The sequence below is a fragment of the Bos grunniens genome, chromosome 27, assembly GCF_055505025.1.
Source record: "Bos grunniens cultivar Pamir isolate PY7600 chromosome 27, Bosgru_T2T1.0, whole genome shotgun sequence".
NCBI lineage: Eukaryota > Metazoa > Chordata > Mammalia > Artiodactyla > Bovidae > Bos > Bos grunniens.
In genome coordinates this window covers 36,626,324-36,646,317 of record NC_141191.1, presented here as the reverse complement: position 1 = coordinate 36,646,317, position 19,994 = coordinate 36,626,324, and the positions used below count along the sequence as shown (strand labels likewise).

General features: G+C 39.5%; 1 protein-coding gene across 1 annotated transcript in view; it reads right to left on the bottom strand.

The window, feature by feature from the left end:
- The window catches only part of LOC147343800 (disintegrin and metalloproteinase domain-containing protein 18-like), a 151,176-nt gene that overhangs the window by 9,515 nt on the left and 121,667 nt on the right, over positions 1–19,994 (bottom strand). Inside the window, exon 23 of the mRNA XM_086380426.1 lies at positions 8,795–8,987. Coding sequence (XP_086236552.1) covers positions 8,795–8,987 — 193 coding nt within the window. The remainder of the gene's footprint in view (positions 1–8,794; positions 8,988–19,994) is intronic.

The following is a 19,994-nucleotide window of genomic DNA, read 5'->3' as shown; positions in this document are numbered from 1 at the left end:
GTGTCTGGTACATAGTAAGTGCTCACTAAATATAATATATTAGTTTAATTATTTATGGATTTACCCTGATTTTTCTGTAGACTCTATGCTAATATATGTTTATCTAAATTTCAATTTAATGTGAACATCTTCGGGAGAATCAACTAAGACTATCTGATAGATTTTCTGAAGTATCTGATAGAATACTATTTGATCAGTAGTATAGAAATATCAATATTTTCTGTCACCATTGCTAATTAAAGAAAGAACAAATATCAACTTGTTCATAAACTGAAAGTGCTCTGAAGAAGCCAGCAAGGATAACAAAATGTTGGATAAACCAGCACTACCTGTCCACAATACAATTTTCATTCTAGTACTGAGGAAATAATAAATCAGTCCTACTTCCGTGGATTGTTTGTAGGAAAAAAACAAGTCAAGAAATGTTAAGAATCATGTTCCTGATATAATTTCTTTCAAATAAACAGATAAATTTGTAGCTGGCTCTTCTGCAAGGACAGGAAAAGCAAAGGACACTATGAAAATACTTAGCTTTGGTCAGTGGTTGGGATGGTGTTTTGAATATTAACCAATACATACGCTCTTTCTCTTTTATAAAAAAGAGACACTACACACTGAGGAAACCAGAAGGGAAAGAGACACGTGTACCCCAATGTTCATCGCAGCACTGTTTATAATAGCCAGGACATGGAAGCAACCTAGATGCCCATCAGCAGATGAATGGATAAGAAAGCTGTGGTACATATACACAATGGAGTATCACTCAGCCATTAAAAAGAATACATTCGAGTCGGTTCTAATGAGATGGATGAAACTGGAACCTATTATACAGAGTAAAGTAAGCCAGAAAGAAAAACACCAATACAGTATACTAATGCATATATATGGAATTTAGAAAGATGGTAACAATAACCCTGTGTACGAGACAGCAAAAGAGACACTGATGTATAGATCAGTCTTATGGACTCTGTGGGAGAGGGAGGGGGTGGGGAGATTTGGGAGAATGGCATTGAAACATGTATAATATCATGTATGAAACAAGTCGCCAGTCCAGGTTCGATGCACGATACTGGATGCTTGGGGCTGGTGCACTGGGACGACCCAGAGGGATGGTATGGGGAGGGAGGAGGGAGGAGGGTTCAGGATGGGGAACACAGGTATACCTGTGGCGGATTCATTTCGATATTTGGCAAAACTAATACAATATTGTTAATAATAAAATTAAAAAAAATAAAAATAATAAAAAAATAAAAAAGAGACAGTAATAGTGTCCCAGAAGAAACTACATCATGTTTAAAAAAAAAAAATTCTTGGTATAACTAAAAAAATATTCCCTGAGAAGAAAAGCTTGGATTATGTAAGCATATTTACATATAGTTCCATGTTTAAGAATGGATAAGGAAAAGACAGCTAATTTTATTTATTTAGTCATTGCTTAGCTTGTCCATTTTTGGACAATTGCACACCTCAGACATTTTTTTATTTTTCAGTTGAAAATGAATGAGATGTTCTAAACACCTCTCACCTACTTACAGGAACTACAGTCAGTTTGATAAACTCCTGTTCTGCCTTATAAATAAAGAATTCAAGGATGCCTTCTATCACAACCAATATTGCACAACTTGCATTGCTGGAATAATGCCTATATTCATGTAATATAGTGTTCACTTAGTATATAGTGAACAATATAAGATGCATAGTATTTATATATATAGTGTTAAATTTAGAAGTATAGCATTTATAGTTTTTATTACAATTGACAAGGAAGACGTACTCTTCATGTTGATAGATAAGAAATAAAATCTCTTTTTCTTTTTTTCCTTTTTTTAAAATTTAAATTTATTTATTTTAATTGGAGGATTGATTGACTGATTTTTACAAAGGACCCACATTTCATGAGCATGTGGTAAAGAAGCCTTTATTTTTTAACGTTTCTGTAAACAACTGAACACTGTGGAATAACAAATTAAAAAAAGTATATCCTTGATGAATTTTTAAAATAAACATAGTGTGATTCCAACTCAAACTCACAGACTTGCACCCAAAACAGCCTCCATTTTTCCAATAAATAAGAGTAAAGTCAGAAAGAAAACAAGTAGAAGATAAGAAATTAAAAGACTTCCTGGGATTCTGAAATAAAATGAAGGTCATTGTTGGATGAAATGAAGTGAGAAAGCAACCACAGGAACACAGTGGCAAAGGAGAGAGCCTAGTTGGTTAGCTTCCCAAGGGGTACTTGTGGTAAAGAATCCACCTGCAGTGCAGGAGACATAGGCATGTGGGTTTGGTCCCTGGGTTAAGAAGATCCCCCGGAGGAAGAAACGGCAACCCACTCTGCCAGGAGCCAGCATGAGGAACTCCGCCCATGGCAAATGTCATAAGGAAGGAGGCTCGGCATACACAAAGGCGGGATTGAGCCTCAGGAGTCCCCCTGGAAATTCTCGAGCATCTATCCCCAAAACCAGAGTCTGCCTACTTTACTGCTTTGTGCTCTCACCTACACCTCTGACTTTACGGGGGCCTGTCCCCCACCACCTCTTTCAGAGAAGGAGTTAACTTAGAGCTCCAGTTAATAATAATTCCTGGGCATGACAGGAGTGTTTCAACCTAGAAACTCCTCTGAAGGTTCTCTAGCCTGCCTGACAGGCTTGTCCAGCCACATGTGATTGTTCACAGCCTCCCAACCGTGAGAGGCACGAGATGCTTTAAACCTTCTAAAAACAGGTTCTTTAGAGAAGTTAGAAAACTATTAGTATAGTATAGTGGGCTGATTAGAAATTGTATTGTTGAAGGGTTTTTCATTTGTTGAGCCAATGTTTGCTGCTAAGTCTCCACATCCCCTGCCCTTATACACATTAATGAATATATAGAAGAAATAAGTATTAACCTTTGATATTAATCACGTTAGACCTTAGGCTAAGCAAATTCTTTCCTTAATTAAAACCCACTACACCCTCACCCTATAGGAATGTAACTTTATCTGGTACCTTCGGAAGGTGGCATCTGTTTTAAGAATAATCACCCCTGGAGAAATAAGTGTTCTGGTTGACTGACCGCTGTCACAAGGAGAGGGTCATAAATTGTCAGCAGGCCCCCTGGCCAGAAGATGATGTAACGCCCCTAAGACCTCTGTATACATTTGTATGAAGCACCTGACTTTAATAAAAGTCAGGACTGCTGATCCCGCGTGACTTTTATATAACATCTCAGTGTATAAAAACTGACCCTGGAAAAATAAAAAATGGGATCAGTTCCTAGAAAGACTGGTCTCCCCATGCCATTCTTTCTCTCATCTTCTGGCAGAATTCCCATCTGGGGCGTGGAGGCTCGTCAAGCCTACTAACTATGTCTGGGCTTCTAAGATCTGACCAGGGAGGCCTTAGTGTCTCCTCTCCTTCGGGAGAACGGGAGGATGCCTGTGGCCTATGTAGGTGACGTAAATTCCTTGCCTTGGAATTTTATTAGCTTTTCACGTAAACCAAGTCATTCAGCCTCTTTTCTCCACTGAATTTTCCCACTGAGCTATCCTCATTCTATTACTCTTTATATCTCTAATTAATATTTAATTAAAGCCAGTGTATTCGCCAATGCCGTCTCTCCTTCGAATTTCCCTGGATCCACCGGGGCTGGACCCTGGCACCACTCCAGCATTCCTGCCTGGAAAATCCCATGGACAGAGGAACCTGGAGGGCTATGGTCTGTGGAGACACAAAGAGTCGGACACGATTGAAGTGACTTAACATGCACCCATGCACAATGCTCCAGAGGAGATGCAGCCTCAGAGTATGAAGGAAAAACAGGAAGAGCTGAAAGGGTGAGAGTAGAAAGTGCGGATAAATGTGGAATTATCCAAGGAAGTCTGTCCACAAAACTATGAAACTAGTTCAGTTCAGTTCATTTGCTCAGTCGTGTCTGACTCTTTGAGACTTCATGAGCTGCAGCATGCCAGGCCTCCCTGTCCATTATCAACTCCCGGAGTCCACCCAAACCCTTGTCCATTGAGCTGGTGATGCCATCCAACCATCTCATCCTCTGTCGTCCCCTTTTCTTCCTGACCCCAATCTTTCCCAGCATCAGGGTCTTTTCCAGTAAGTCAGCTCTTCACATCAGGTGGCCAAAATATTGGAGTTTCAGCTTCAACATCAGTCCTTCCAATGAACACCCAGGACTGATCTCATTTAGGATGGACTGGTTGGATCTCCTTGCAGTCCAAGAGACTCTCAAGAGTCTTCTCCAACACCACAATTCAAAAGCATCAATTCTTCAGTGCTCAGCTTTCTTCACAGTCCAACTCTCACATCCATACATGACCACTGGAAAAACCATAGCCTTGACTAGACGGACCTTTGTTGGCAAAGTAATGTCTCTGCTTTTAATATGCTATCTAGGTTGGTCATAACTTTCCTTCCATGGAGTAAGAGTCTTATAATTTCATGGTGGCAATCACCATCTGCAGTGATTTTGAAGCCCAGAAAAATAAAGTCAACCACTGTTTCCATTGTTTCCCTATCTAGTTTCCATGAAGTGGTTGACCAGATGCCATGATCTTAGTTTTCTGAATGTTGAGCTTTAAGCCAACTTTTTCACGAAACTAGTTACCTCTCATATTCAGTACTCTCCACTCCCTTTCTGGAGAAGGCAATGGCAACCCACTCCAGTACGCTTGCCTGGAAAATCCCATGGACAAAGGAGCCTGGTAGACTGCAGTCCATGGGGTTGCAAAGAGTCGGACACAACTGAGCGATTTCATTTTCACTTTCATGCATTGGAGAAGGAAATGGCAACCCACTCCAGTACTCTTGTCTGGAGAATCCCAGGGACAGAGGAGCCTGGTGGGCTGCTGTCTATGGGGTCTCACATAGTCAGACACGACTGAAGCGACTTAGCAGCAGCAGCAGCAGCCACTCCCTTTCTTTCAGTTACAGAACAGTCAACACAACCCTTTTATCTAAAGGGAGACAATTTAGAAGAGTATTTTCTTTCATAAAGTAATTGAATTAATGATGCCTACAGAATTCGGGCCTCTCCAATGATCTGTTCTCTAAAATAGGCATAATCCAATTCAACTACTGGAAGTACCATGGTCTAAAAGTCAGCTCCAAAATAAAGACTGTCATGTTTGACCACTAAAATCTTTAGATCACACAGGTATCTAGATATGAACAGAGAAGGAGGACACAGGCCAAAACAACAGGGATCCCTGGGCAAACAAAAGTAAAGCAGACACCTCTAGACAGACAGAAAATCACACCTTTAAGGCGATAATATCCTGGAAGCAGACAAAGAAACATGGGGAAAATCAGGAATCTCTGACATCTAAATACAACCTGTTGTCATTAAGCCCTCATGACAATAAAATTAGGCTCACAGATAAAACATTATCATCATGCACAGGCTTCAGGACACTTCCAATCAAAGTTAAATAAACCCCCAAATTCTTCCTCTCCTAGGGAAGGTGGAAATGCAATGAAAATCAGGGAATACAACTCTAAACCCTTCTCTCCCCAGTGAATATTCCACTACTTCATTTCTAAGCCCTACATAACTGGCTAGCTAAAAAACTCAGGGCAGCTAGTCATCATAGTTTGCCCACTCTCCCCTTGAGAGTGTTGTTGTTGTTGTTCTTGTTCAGTCACTAAGTTTTGTCCAATTCTCTGCAATCCTATGGAGGCATGCCAGGGCTCCCTGTCATTCATCATCTCCTGGAGTTTGCTCAAACTCAAGTCCATTTAGTTAGTGATGCTTTCCAACCAACTCATCCTCTGTCTCTCTCTGCTCCTCCTGCCCTCAATCTTTCCCAGCATCAAGGTCTTTTCCAATAAGTTGGCTCTTTGCATCAGGTGGCCAAAGTATTGAAGCTTTAGCTTGAGTGTCAGTCCTTCCAATAAATATTCATGGTTGATTTCCTTTAAGATTGACTGGTTTGATCCCCTTGCAGTCCAAGGGGCTCTCATGAGTCTTCTCCAGCACCACAGTTCAAAATCATCAATTCTTGGGCACTTAGCCTTCTTTATGGCCCAATTCTCACATCCTTACATGACTACTGAAAAAACCATAGCTTTGACTATATGGACCCATGTTGGCCAAAGGATGTCTCTGCTTTTTAATACACTGTCTAGGTTTGCCTTGAGAGCATATTATTGCTTAAATAAACCCTCATTTGCTTTCCTCACCTCCCTTTCCCCTCTCTGAATTCTTTCTGCACATGAGACAAGAATCTACTTCTCAATAACGTGTGACAAACTCCGGTAACATAGAGTGAGAACTGCCAATTAGGACTTTTATTAAAAATGATGTGGGATCAAAAGTCACTAGCAGGTTAAAGCACCTTCAAACCAAGCAGGAAAAGTCAAAGTCTTTGTGTCTCCTTCCCTTCCTTTCCCTCTACTACCCCTTTCTTTTTCCTTTTCCCTCCATGGGAACATTGTCCACTTGGACATGAGTTATAGACCAGACTTTCCAAGGCAGAGAATTATACAGGACAAACAGATCAACTGTAAAGCTTTTAGTGGTCAAATAGGGCTGGTGTAAGAAACCAAGGCTCATTTTTCCACCAGACACTTGCTGAATATTAGTGTTATGTGAGGTCAGAGGATGCTAGCATAGCAATTTTCTATTTAAGTCTGAATTTGGAATAAAGAGCTCATGATCTGAGCCACAGTGACCTCCTGGTCTTTTTTTTTTTTTTTTTTATTGCTGACTGTATAGAGTTTATCCATCTTTGGCTGCAAAGAATACAATCAATCTGATTTCCATTGACCATTGACCATTTCGTGATGTCCATGTGTAGAGTTGTCTCTTGTGTTGCTGGAAGAGAATGTTTGCTATGACCGGTGTGCTCTCTTCACAACACTCTTAGCCTTTGCCCTGCTACATTTTGTACTCCAAGGCCAAATTTACCGGTTATTCCAGGTATCTCTTGACTTCCTACTTTTGCATTCCATTGCCGTATGATGAAAAGGACAACTTTTTTTTTCTTTTTGGTTTTAGTTCTAGAAGGTCTTATAGGTCTTCATAGAAGCTATGAAGTTCAACTTCAGTCTCTTTGGCATTAGTGGTTAGGGCATAGACTTGGATTACTGTGATGTTGAATGATTTGCCTTGGAAATGAACCGAGATCATTCTGTTGTTTTTGAGACTGCACCCAAGTTCTGCATTTTGGACTGTTTTGTTGACTATAAGAGCTACTCTATTTCTTTTAAGGGATTATTGGCCACAGTAGTAGGTATAATGGTCATCTGAATTAAATTCATCCATTCCCATCCATTTTAGTTCACTGATTTCTAAAATGTCAATGTTAACTCACCATCATCTCTTTGACCACTTTCAATTTACCTTGATTCATGGTTCTAACATTCCATATTGCTATGCAATATTGTTCTTTATAGCACTGAACTTTACTTTCACCAGAAGACATATCCACAACTGGGCATCATTTCTGCTTTGACTCAGCTTCTTTATTCTTTCTGGAGCTATTTCTCCACTCTTCTCCAGTATCATATTGGACACCTACTGACCTGCAGTGTTCATCTTTCAATGTTATATCTTTTATCTTTTCATACTGTTCATGGGGGTTCTCAAGGCAAGAATGCTAAAGTGATTTGCCGTTCCCTTCTCAGTGGACCATGTTTTGTCAGAACTCTCCACCATCTCCCATCCATCTTGGGTGGCCCTACAGTGCATAGCTCATAATTTTACTGAGTTGCACCAGCCTATGATCCATTTGTTCATTTGGGTTAGTTTTCTGTGATTGTGATTTTCATTCTATCTGTTGTTTGATGGATGAGGATAAGAGGCTTGTGATGAAAGGGACCGGCTGTGCATAAAACTGGGTCTTACTTTGATGGGCAGGGCTATGCTCAGTAAATTTTTAATCCAATTTTATACTGATGTGTGGGGCTGTACCTCTTCCCTTTAGTTTGGCCTGAGACACACCAGTCCTAGATTCTTCAGTCTCTGGTATACAATAGGCTCTATGGTAGGGCGAATGGCAATCTCCTCTAAGAAGACTCATACTAGTATGCCAAGCCTCCCAAGATTGCTGCTGCCAGTGCCCATGACCTCACAGCAGGCCACTGTAGACCCATGCTTCCACCAGAGCCTCCAAAACACTCACAGGCAAGTCTCACTCAATCTCTTGTGAACCTGACTTTGGGGTGTATTATTTCATTTTTTCCTTCCTTTTTTTTACACAAACTATTGCAGACAAGATCCTGGCCTCAGTTCAGTTCAGTTCAGTCGCTCAGTCGTGTCTGACTCTTTGCGACCCCATGAATCGCAGCATGCCAGACTTCCCTGTCCATTACCAACTCCTGGAGTTCATTCAGACTCACATCCATCGAGTCAGTGATGCCATCCAGCCATCTCATCCTCTGTCTTTCAGTATACTATCATTTTGTCTTTTCATACTTTTCATGGGGTTCTCAAGGCAAGAATACTGAAGTGGTTTGCCATTCCCTTCTCCAGTGGACCACATTCTGCCAGATCTCTCCACCATGACCCGCCCGTCTACCAAACACATTAAGGAAGATATTAAAGTTTGAGGAAATAGCTTTAACTATTCATGGTAAAACTGATAATAGAAATGATGAAAAGTAAAGCAAGTGTTCCTTTGATCAATAGAAATTTTGACCTTTAAAGGCTTAAGATCATGATGCAGTAAGCAAAATTGGTAACCATTATAAATTTAAAATCTTAAGTGCATTTTATCACTCTCTCACACACACACAAACACCCACATGGACACTAGGACACTCACATAACATATACAGAATTAAGAAAACTTTTTGTTTACCTTATTTTCACCACATATAGTGCCAGTTGCTACATATGTATAATCTCGTTCAAACGATGCTCTTGGCTTGCTTCTTAAATTTGTAGATACACACACAAGGCCTTGAAAGTAAGTATACTGAGTATCAAAATTTTTAAATGGCACTACTTCTGCATGAGTCCAGTGACAAACCAACTTTCCACAATTGATATTCCTGTAACATAGGACAGAAAATATTACCCATATGTCACTTAGTGACACAATATATTACTTAAATATCAATTCAAAATATGAGACTAAGTCACAATGTTAGTCAAAGGATAACACCAAGGATATTCAGAAACATACATCAACTTACAAAGTGTAACATATAAATTTATACTTATATACCATATTCATTTCTCTGTTGTATTAAGTGATTCCTTGTAGTATACACACATACACATATATTACATTTGAAAAATATATTATTTTTTCTAAATACATACCTAAAACTACAAAATCCTCCATTACAGTTTCTGAACCGATCTTTATACTTATTCACTTCTTGAAAACATAGAAAAGAAGTCCCCTTTGCAACTGAAAATATAAGTTTCAGTTATTCATCTTGAAAACAACAATATTAAAAACTAAAAGTGTGAATTTATATGGAGACATCTAGTCAACAAAGCCCAGGCAGTATCATCTACTATAAATTTTTGGTGCCATCTGCTGGCTATATGGGATTCCCAGGTGCACAGTGGTAATGAATCTACCCAGTGCAGGAGACACAGGAGATGTTTGTTTGATCCCTGGGTCAGGAAGATCCCCTGGAGATGAAATGGCAATCCACTCAAGTATTCTTGCCTTGGAAATTTCATGGACAGAGGAACTGGGTGGGTTACAGTCTATATGGTTGCAAAAAGTCATACATGACTGAGTGGCTGAGTACTGCACTGCACTGCACTGGTTATGTATGAAGGAGAAACGGTTACTAAAAACTACCTCCTTGAGAATAGAAAACTATTATTACCCTACAGAAATTACTAACAAGTAAAACACTCATTTGCTCCCTTATCTGTAATTCTAATAGTCTACTCCATTTCCACCAATCACCTGAAATTTTACTATTATCCTATTCTTTTGTTTTATACTTACTAGATCTATTTTATACCTTGATATAGGTCAAAGTTTATTTTATTTGTAATTTATCTCCAAATTTACATTTAAACAATAATCATTATTATGGTGACAGGGTAGGTTACTAACCTAAAGATATAGTTTAAAAATAAACCATAGAAAAAAAGTACAAATATTACATCTTCCAAACAACTCTGCACACTGTATATTTGTGTCTCGGCATCTCCCACCAAAGCAATAGGTAGTCTTATTACTGCAAAATTCAAAATCAGCAGATTTCACATCAGGTATACAAGACTCAGAAATTCCATTGCCATATCCTTCAAAATCACATGGATCTGCACTTTTCCTACATATAAGTCCTCTTTCAGCTATCTGGGAGACAAAAAAAGCCAAATAACTGTTTCTAAAGTAGAAAAACAAAATATGATAATTTAAATAGTAGTTTTGTAACTGTAATTTCCATTATTATTGTATTTATAAGTATTTTAAAAGGCTTCCTTGGTGGCTCAGTTGGTTAAAAAAAAAAAAAAAATCCTCCTGCAATGCAGGAGACCCAGGTTTGATCCCTGGGTTGAGAAGATCCCCTGGGTGAGGAAGATCCCCTGGAAAAGGAAATGGCAACCCACTTTAGTAGTCTTGCCTCGAAAACCTCATGGACAGAGGAGCCTGATGGGCTATAGTCCATGCGGTAGCAAAGAATCAGACACGACTTAGCGACTAAACCACTGCCAAGTATTTAAAGTTATGAATTTACTTAAAAGTTCTGGTGAAGTTGGACATAACTGATAGTTATAGAGCATTCCATCCAAAAATAGAAGAATACACATTCTTCTCAAGTGAACATGAAATATTCTCCAGGATTGACCATATGCTGGGCCACAAGATGAGCCCAGCATATTTAAGAAAATCAAAATCACATCCAGCATTTTTTTTTTATCACAAGGCTATGAGAATAGAAATAAACTACAAGAAAAAAACTATAAAAAAAACACAAACACATAATGGCTAAACAATATGCTGCTAAACAACCAATAGATCACTGGAGAACTCAAAGTGGAAATTAGAAAATACCTGGAGACAAATGGAAACAAAAGCACAATGGTCCAAAACTGCAGCAAAAGCAGTTCTAAGAAGGAAGTTCATCACAATAAAATCTTACCTTAAGAAAGAAGAAAAATCTCAAAAAAACCAACTCAAATTTCACCTAAAACAACAAGAGAGAGGGGAACAACAACAACAAAAAAAACTAAACTAAAATTATAAATTTAGAGGGCCTTCCTGTTCAAGATGGTGGAGTAGAAGGACATGCACTCATCTCCTCCTACAAGAGCACCAAAATTGCCAAGTAGCTCTTGAACAACTATCAACAGGAGGTCACCAGATTCCACCAAAAAAAGATAATCTATATCTAAAGACAAAGAAGAAACCACAACAAGATGGTAGGAGGAGCACAAACATGATAAAATCAGATCCCATACCTGGTAGGTGGGCAACCCATGATTTGGAGAATAATAATACCAAAGAAGTTCTCCCACTATTGTGAAGGTTCTGAGCCTCATGTCAAGCTTCCCAGCTTGGGGATTTGGCAAAGAGACTGGGAATCCCCAGGGAATCTGACTTTGAAGGCCAGTGGGATTTGATTATAGGGCTTTCACAGGACTGGGGGAGGCAGAGACTTCACTTTTGGAGGGCAAAAAAAAATCTGTGTGCACCAAAACCCAGGGGAAAAGAGTTCAGTGACCCCACAGAAGACTGAACCAGACATACCTGCTAGAGTTGGAATGTCTGCAACACTAGCATACACAACACACACACACGAGTGGACATGTGGGTCAGAAGTGACTCACTGTGGGGACACAGGCACTGGCAGCAGCAATCCTGGAAGAGGCCCTTCACATAAGCCCCCTTGGAGGTCACTATTAACCTGATCATAGAGCCCATACACCCAAGGGTTGGGTCACCTCTGGTCAAAAAACTCCACTCATCAGTGGATAATTGGATTACCATTTTAGTGAGCATAGCCCTGCTCACCAGAGCAAGACCCAGTTTTCCCCACCACTAATCCCTTCCACAGTTTATTGTGATCCACACAGTCAAAGGCTTGGTTGGGCACAGTCAATAAAGCAGAAATAGATGTTTTTCTGGAACTCTCTTGCTTTTTTGATGATTCAGCGGATGTTGGCAATTTGATCTCTGGTTCTTCTGCCTTTTCTAAAACCAGCCTGAACATCTGGAAGTTCATGGTTCACATATTGCTGAAGCCTGGCTTGGAGAATTTTGAGCATTATCTTACTAGTGTGTGAGATGAGTGCAATTGTGCAGTAGTTTGAGCATTCTTTGGCATTGCCTTTCTTTGGGATTGGAATGAAAACTGACCTTTTCTAGTCCTGTGGCCACTGCTGAGTTTTCCAAATGTGCTGGCATATTGAGTGCAGCACTTTCACAGCATCATCCATCAGGATTTGGAATAGTTCAACTGGAATTCCATCACCTCCACTAGCTTTGTTCGTAGTGATGCTTTCTAAGGCCCACTTGACTTCACATTCCAAGATGTCTGGCTCTAGGTCAGTGATCACACCATCATGATTATCTGGGTCGTGAAGATCTTTTTTGTAGAGTTCTTCTGTGTATTCATGCCATCTCTTCTTAATATCTTTTCTGCTTCTGTTAGGTCCATACCATTTCTGTCCTTTATCGAGCTCATCTTTGCATGAAATGTTCCCCAGGTATCTCTAGTTTTCTTAAAGAGATCCCTAGTCTTTCCCATTCTGTTGTTTTCCTCTATTTCTTTGCATTGATCGCTGAAGAAGGCTTTCTCATCTCTTCTTGCTATTCTTTGGAACTCTGCATTCAGATGCTTATATCTTTCCTTTTCTCCTTTGCTTTTTGCTTCTTTTCTTTTCACAGCTATTTGTAAGGCCTCCCCAGACAGCCATTTTGCTTTTTTGCATTTCTTTTCCATGGGGATGATCTTGATCCCTGTCTCCTGTATAATGTCACTAACCTTTGTCCATAGTTCATCAGGGACTCTATCTATCAGATCTGGCAAACCACTTCAGTATTCTTGCCTCGAGAACCCCATGAACAGTATGAAAAGGCAAAATGATAGGATACTGAAAGAGGAACTCCCCAGGTAGGTAGGTGCCCAATACGCTACTGGAGATGAGTGGAGAAATAACTCCAGAAAGAATGAAGAGATGGAGCCAAAGCAAAAACAACACTCAGTTATGGATGTGACTGGTGATAGAAGCAAGGTCCGATGCTGTAAAGAGCAATATTGCATAGGAACCTGGAATGTTAGGTGTATTCTTACTTGGGATTTATATTGCCTGAGACTCTCTGTGCTTCCTGGACTTGGTTGACTATTTCTTTTCCAATGTTAGGGAGGTTTTCAGATATCATTTCTTCAAATATTTTTTCATGTCCTTTCTCTTCTCTTTCTGGGACCCCTGTAATGCAAATGCTGGTGCAGTTAATGTTATCCCAGAGGTCTCTTAGGCTGTCTTCATTTTTTTTTTTTTTCATTCTTTTTCTATATGCTGTTCAGCGGCAGTGATTTCCAACATTCTGTCCTCCAGTTCACTTACCCATTCTTCTGCATCAGTTATTCTGCTATTGATTCTTTCATCTGTCTCTCTCTCCCTCTCTATTTTATTTTTTTGTTTGTTTGTTTTTTAGTGCTTCTAGCTCTTTTGTTAACATTTCTTTCATCTTTTCAATCTTTGCCTCCATTCTTTTCCCAAGGTCCTGGATTATCTTTTACTGGAAAGTTTCCTAGGTCTCCACTTCATTTGGTTGTTTTTCTGGGGTTTTATCTTGTCCTTTCATCTGGAACAAAGCCCTCTGCTTTTTCATCCTGCTTAACTTTCTGCCATGTGGTTTGGTTCTAGCTGCTGTAGGACTGTGGTTCTTCTTGCTTTTTCTGTCTGCCCACTGGTGGATGATGCTAAGGAGCCTGTGTAAGCTTCCTGATGGAAGGGATTCAGTTCAGTTGCTCAGTCGTGTCCAACTTTTTGTGACCCCATGAATTGCAGCACACTGGGCCTCCCTGTCCATCACCGACTCCCAGAGTTCACTCAAACTCACGTCCATTGAGTTGGTGATGCCATCCAGCCATCTCATCCTCTATCATCCCCTTTTCCTCCTGCCCCCAATCCCTCCCAGCATCAGAGTCTTTTCCAATGAGTCAACTCTTCGCATGAGGTGGCCAAAGTACTGGAGTTTCAGCTTTAGCATCATTCCTTCCAATGAACACCCACAACTGATCTCCTTCTGAATGGACTGGTTGGATCTCCTTGCAGTCCATGGGAGTCTCAAGAGTCTTCTCCAACACCACAGTTCAAAAGCATCAATTTTTTGGCACTCAGCTTTCTTCACAGTCCAACTCTCACTCCATACATGACCACAGGAAAAACCATAGCCTTGACTAGACGGACCTTTGTTGGCAAAGTAATGTCTCTGCTTTTCAATATGTTATCTAGGTTGGTCATAACTTTCCTTCCAAGGAGTAAGCGTCTTTTAATTTCATGGCTGCAGTCACCATCTGCAGTGATTTTGGTGCCCACAAAAATAAAGTCTGACACTGTTTCCACCGTTTTCCCATCTATTTCCCAGGAAGTAATGGGACCAGATGCCATGATCTTCGTTTTCTGAATGTTGAGCTTTAAGCCAACTTTTTCACTCTCCTCTTTCACTTTCATCAAGAGGCTTTTTAGTTCCTCTTCACTTTCTGCCATAAGGGTGGTATCATCTGCATATCTGAGGTTATTGATATTTCTCCCGGAAATCTTGATTCCAGCTTGTGTTTCTTCCAGTCCAGCATTTCTCATGATGTACTCTGCATATAAGTTAAATAAACAGGGTGACAATATACAGCCTTGACGAACTCCTTTTCCTATTTGGAACCAGTCTGTTGTTCCATGTCCAGTTCTAACTGTTGCTTCCTGACCTGCATACAGATTTCTCAAGAGGCAGATCAGGTGGTCTGGTATTCCCATCTCTTTCAGAATTTTCCACAGTTTGTTGTGATCAGCACCGTCAAAGGGTTTGGCATAGTCAATAAAGCAGAAATAGATGATTTTCTGGAACTCTCTTGCTTTTTCCATGATCCAGCGGATGTTGGCAATTTGATCTCTGGTTCTTCTGCCTTTTCTAAAACCAGCTAGAACATCTGGAAGTTCATGGTTCACATTGCTGAAGCCTGGCTTGGAGAATTTTGAGCATTACTTTACTAGCGTTTGAGATGAGTGCAATTGTGCAGTAGTTTGAGCATTCTTTGGCATTGCCTTTCTTTGAGATTGGAATGAAAACTGACCTTTTCTAGTCCTGTGGCCACTGCTGAGTTTTCCAAATGTGCTGGCATATTGAGTGCAGCACTTTCACAGCATCATCTTTCAGGATTTGGAATAGCTCAACTGGAATTCCATCACCTCCACTAGCTTTGTTCGTAGTGATGCTTTCTAAGGCCCACTTGACTTCACATTCCAAGATGTCTGGCTCTAGGTCAGTGGTCACACCATCATGATTATCTGGGTCGTGAAGATCTTTTTTGTACAGTTTTTCTGTATTCTTGCCATCTCTTCTTAATATCTTCTCCTTCTGTTAGGTCCATACCATTTCTGTCCTTTATCGAGCTCATCTTTGCATGAAATGTTCCTTTAGTATCTCTGATTTTCTTGAAGAGATCCCTAGTCTTTCCCATTCTGTTGTTTTCCTCTATTTATTTGCATTGATCGCTGAAGGCTTTCTTATCTCTTCTTGCTATTCTTTGGAACTCTGCATTCAGATGCTTATATCTTTCCTTTTCTCCTTTGCTTTTTGCTTCTCTTCTTTTCACAGCTATTTGTAAGGCCTCCCCAGACAGCCATTTTGCTTTTTTGCATTTCTTTTCCATGGGAATGATCTTGATCCCTGTCTCCTGTACAATGTCACAAACCTCATTCCATAGTTCATCAGGCACTCTATCTATCAGATCTAAGCCCTTAAATCTATTTCTCACTTCCACTGTATAATCATAAGGGATTTGATTTAGGTCACACCTGAATGTTCTAGTGGTTTTCCCTACTTTCTTCAATTTAAGTCTGAATTTGGTAATAAAGAGTTCATGGTCTGAGCCACAGTCAGCTCCTGCTTGGCTGGAGCAGCCGTGAAGAGATACCCCACGCCCAAGGTAAGAGAAACCCAAGTAAGATGGTAGGTGTTGCAAGAGGGCATCAGAAGGCAAACACACTGAAACCATACTCACAGAAAACTAGTCAATCTAATCACACTAGGACCACAGCCTTGTCTAACTCAATGAAACTAAGCCATGCCCATGGGGCAACCTAAGACGGGCAGGTCATGGTGGAGAGATTGGACAGAATGTGGTCCACTGGAGAAGGGAATGGCAAACCACTTCAGTATTCTTGCCTTGAGAACCCCATGAACAGTATGAAAAGGCAAAATGATAGGATACTGAAAGAGAAACTCCCCAGGTCAGTAGGTGCCCAATACACTACTGGAGATCAGTGGAGAAATAACTCCAGAAAGAACGAAGGGATAGAGCCAAAGCAAAAACAATACCCAGATATGGATGTGACTGGTGATAGAAGCAAGGTCCAATGCTGTAAAGAGAAATATTGCATAGGAACCTGGAATGTCAGGTCCATGAATCAAGGCAAATTGGAAGTGGGCAAACAAGAGATGGCAAGAGTGAATGTCGACATTCTAGGAATCAGTGAACTGAAATGGACTGGAATGGGTGAATTTAACTCAGATGACCATTATATCTACTACTGCGGGCAGGAATCCCTCAGAAGAAATGGAGTAGCCATCATGGTCAACAAAAGAGTCCGAAATGCAGTACTTGGATGCAATCTCAAAAATGACAGAATGATCTCTGTTTGTTTCCAAGGCAAACCATTCAATATCACAGTAATCCAAGTCTATGCCCCAACCAGTAACGCTGAAGAAGCTGAAGTTGAATGGTTCTATGAAGACCTACAAGACCTTTTAGAACTAACACCCAAAAAAGATGTCCTTTTCATTATAGGGGACTGGAATGCAAAAGTAGGAGGTCAAGAAACACCTGGAGTAACAGGCAAATTTGGCCTTGGAATACGGAATGAAGCAGGGCAAAGACTGATAGAGTTCTGCCAAGAAAATGCACCGGTCATAACAAACACCCTCTTCCAACAGCACAAGAGAAGACTCTATACATGGACATCACCAGATGGTCAACACCAAAATCAGATTGATTATATTCTTTGCAGTCAAGTGAGTGAACACTGATGTAAATCTCACACTTCATACAAAATCATCTCAACTGAATACACTTTTAAATGTAAATAAAACTATAAAATTTTTAGGGAAAAAAATAACACATAGAATCTTCAGGAACCCTAGGGCTACACAAATTTCTTAGGTTTGACAGCCAAGCTACCATTCATAGAAGGAAACACTGATAAATTAATTCCTATTAAAATGGAAATATCTCATCAGTCACAGAAATTACTATGAGGATGAAAGGACAAACTACAGACTGGGAGCAAATATCTGCAAACCACATACCTGGCAAAGGATTTGTAATACATAAAATCCTCAACAGTCAATAGTGAAAAACCAACCCATCCAATTAAAAAATGGGCAAGACATTAACAGATATTTCACAAAAGGTGATAGACAGGTACAGGAAACTATAGTCAACATTATTCATCAGAGAAATATGAGTCAAAATTATATGAGGTAAATTACACATCTGTCACAACAGCCAAACTAAAGTTTAAATAGTAAAAAATGGCAAGAATGCAGATACTCCCTTCTCTCTCATTCATTGCCAGAAGAAAGTTAAAATGGTACAGCCACTCTTCAGAAAAGACTGGTGATTTCTGTAAAAAATAAATACATACTCATCATATAATCTGGCAATGTTATTCCTGGGTATGTATTCCAGAGAAGTAAAAATTCACACTCACTCAACAAACTGTACATCAACATTCACATAAGAAGACTTCTCAATTGCTTAAAGATGGGAAAGCACCAAAATATCTCTCAACTGCTGAAGTGTGTGAGAATCACAAAACCTGGTGTTTCTTTACTGGAAAGTGGCTGTTGAGGAATTCAATTTTTTTAAAATAGATTTTACATGACTAAGAGATTTTTATATCACTTCTATCAATTTGGATAGGTTGTAGTTTTCAAGGAAGCTGTCCATTTCATCTAAATAATCATATTTATTGGTATAAATCTCTGGTAATACTCCAAGCTATCATTTTACTTTCTTCATGACTAGTAATATCTCCTTTCACCCTTAATATTGGTGGAATTTGTTTCTGATCTAGATAAGTCTTACTGGGGGTTAGCAATTTTATTCCTCCTTTTCAATAACTAAATTCAGAGCTGTAATTTTTCCATTCTTTCCCCTTATCTATATCATTGATTTCTGAACTTCTTGCATTATTTCCTTAGTCTATTATGTTTCAATCCTCTATAGCGTATCATAGTTTGTATCTGAAGGCAATGAAAGTAATGGAACCTTCCTGCTGGCTATGAGGTGGGGAGTGTGTTAGTGATAGTGTCTCTTAGTCTAGGGCTTGATCCTTCCTCCAAAGACTTAGACTTTCTGCCTTAGCTGAATGCCTGGGGTTTTAGCAATATCACTTTGCACTGCCTGGATGAAAATCCAACATCTCCCAACACTGTTTCATAATTTACTCTCTCCTGTTTACAATAGAGTCTTACCTACCACATATACAGTCTAATCTTCAGGGAAAAAAGGACAACTCCCCTCTCCTAAAAAAATGCACATCAATACATAGCCCTTCTTTATCTCTGGCCCTGTGTCCTTCAAGTTTCAGCTGCTTCAGCAACCCTAACTCTGAAAAACTCTTAAAACCCAAACTTGTAAGGAGTCCTAGTTGATTCAACTCTTGTCCTATAGTTAAGACATTATTCCCAGTCAGAGGACCAAGTTCAATGTGAGGCTCACCTTCTGTGCTTTCTTTCTGTCAGAGGAAGAATCCCTGATTTTTTTTTAATTGTCAAATGTCGGAAACAAAGTTTCTCATGATTTCTGTCCTGCTTTCTACTTGTAGATGGTGAGAAAGACAAATGATGTACCAGTTACCGCTTTTTAAATTTCATTCTCTCTGAACTGCAGCACAGCAACAGAATCTGACCAATCTCTTGCATTTGTTTCTTCCCCATCATCTGTTCTGGCAAAGTACATATCTTAAACTAAAGCTAACTTCCTTATATTCTTTTAAACATTTCTTGACCCTTATGTGCATTTGAGAATAGAATTCAAATTCCCATGGCTTTCATGTAAATATATTCAGATTCTGTACCCAATAAGATTTTGAAAATTTACTTTTCTGTGCTTTTTCTATGAAGTGGTTTTCCACTATGCCCTCCACTTCTCAGGTGCTATGATACCTCCATCAAAACTTCTCCTTGTGTTTAGTAGCTTCTCAATTCCAGTTCCCATTTTTCTCTCCTCTCAAGACTACTGCTACTTCCAGAGAGTGTAAATGACCTTTTCAGGAAAGTGATTCTTGAGTTCCAAATTTTAAAATACTCATTCTATTCAATATGTTTTCATACTAATTGCCACATTATATTAGGTTTGGGATCAATTTATTTGCCCAACAATTGGGCTGAGTATAAAGCAGGCCACTTCTTCCCATCAATGGCACCATCACCACATAAATATAAAAATCTACAAAACATAAAGCAAAACTCACCTGTATAAATCAAGAATCTGAAAACAACATCCCTGACTTGCTGTATGAATACATCAGGAAATGAGAACCTAAAAATGACCTAATTCAACCAAAATAAAAGCACTTTGTTTTAACAACAGCATTAATAAAAGGAACTTCCAGAGTCATGAAATTAAACAACTTAAGCTTCTACTTTATAAGCTTAAACATACAAAAATTAAATGGGTTCATTTTCTCCATTGTCTACATTTATTTCTGATAGCATATTATGTATATAAGTGAAAACAAGAGCCAGAACGACCAGATACAGGTGTGAGCGCTGTAATGACACAGATTGGTGTATAATAAAATCCAGAACTTCCAGATTCCCACAGCAAATTTTTTAATATAGATTCAACCAT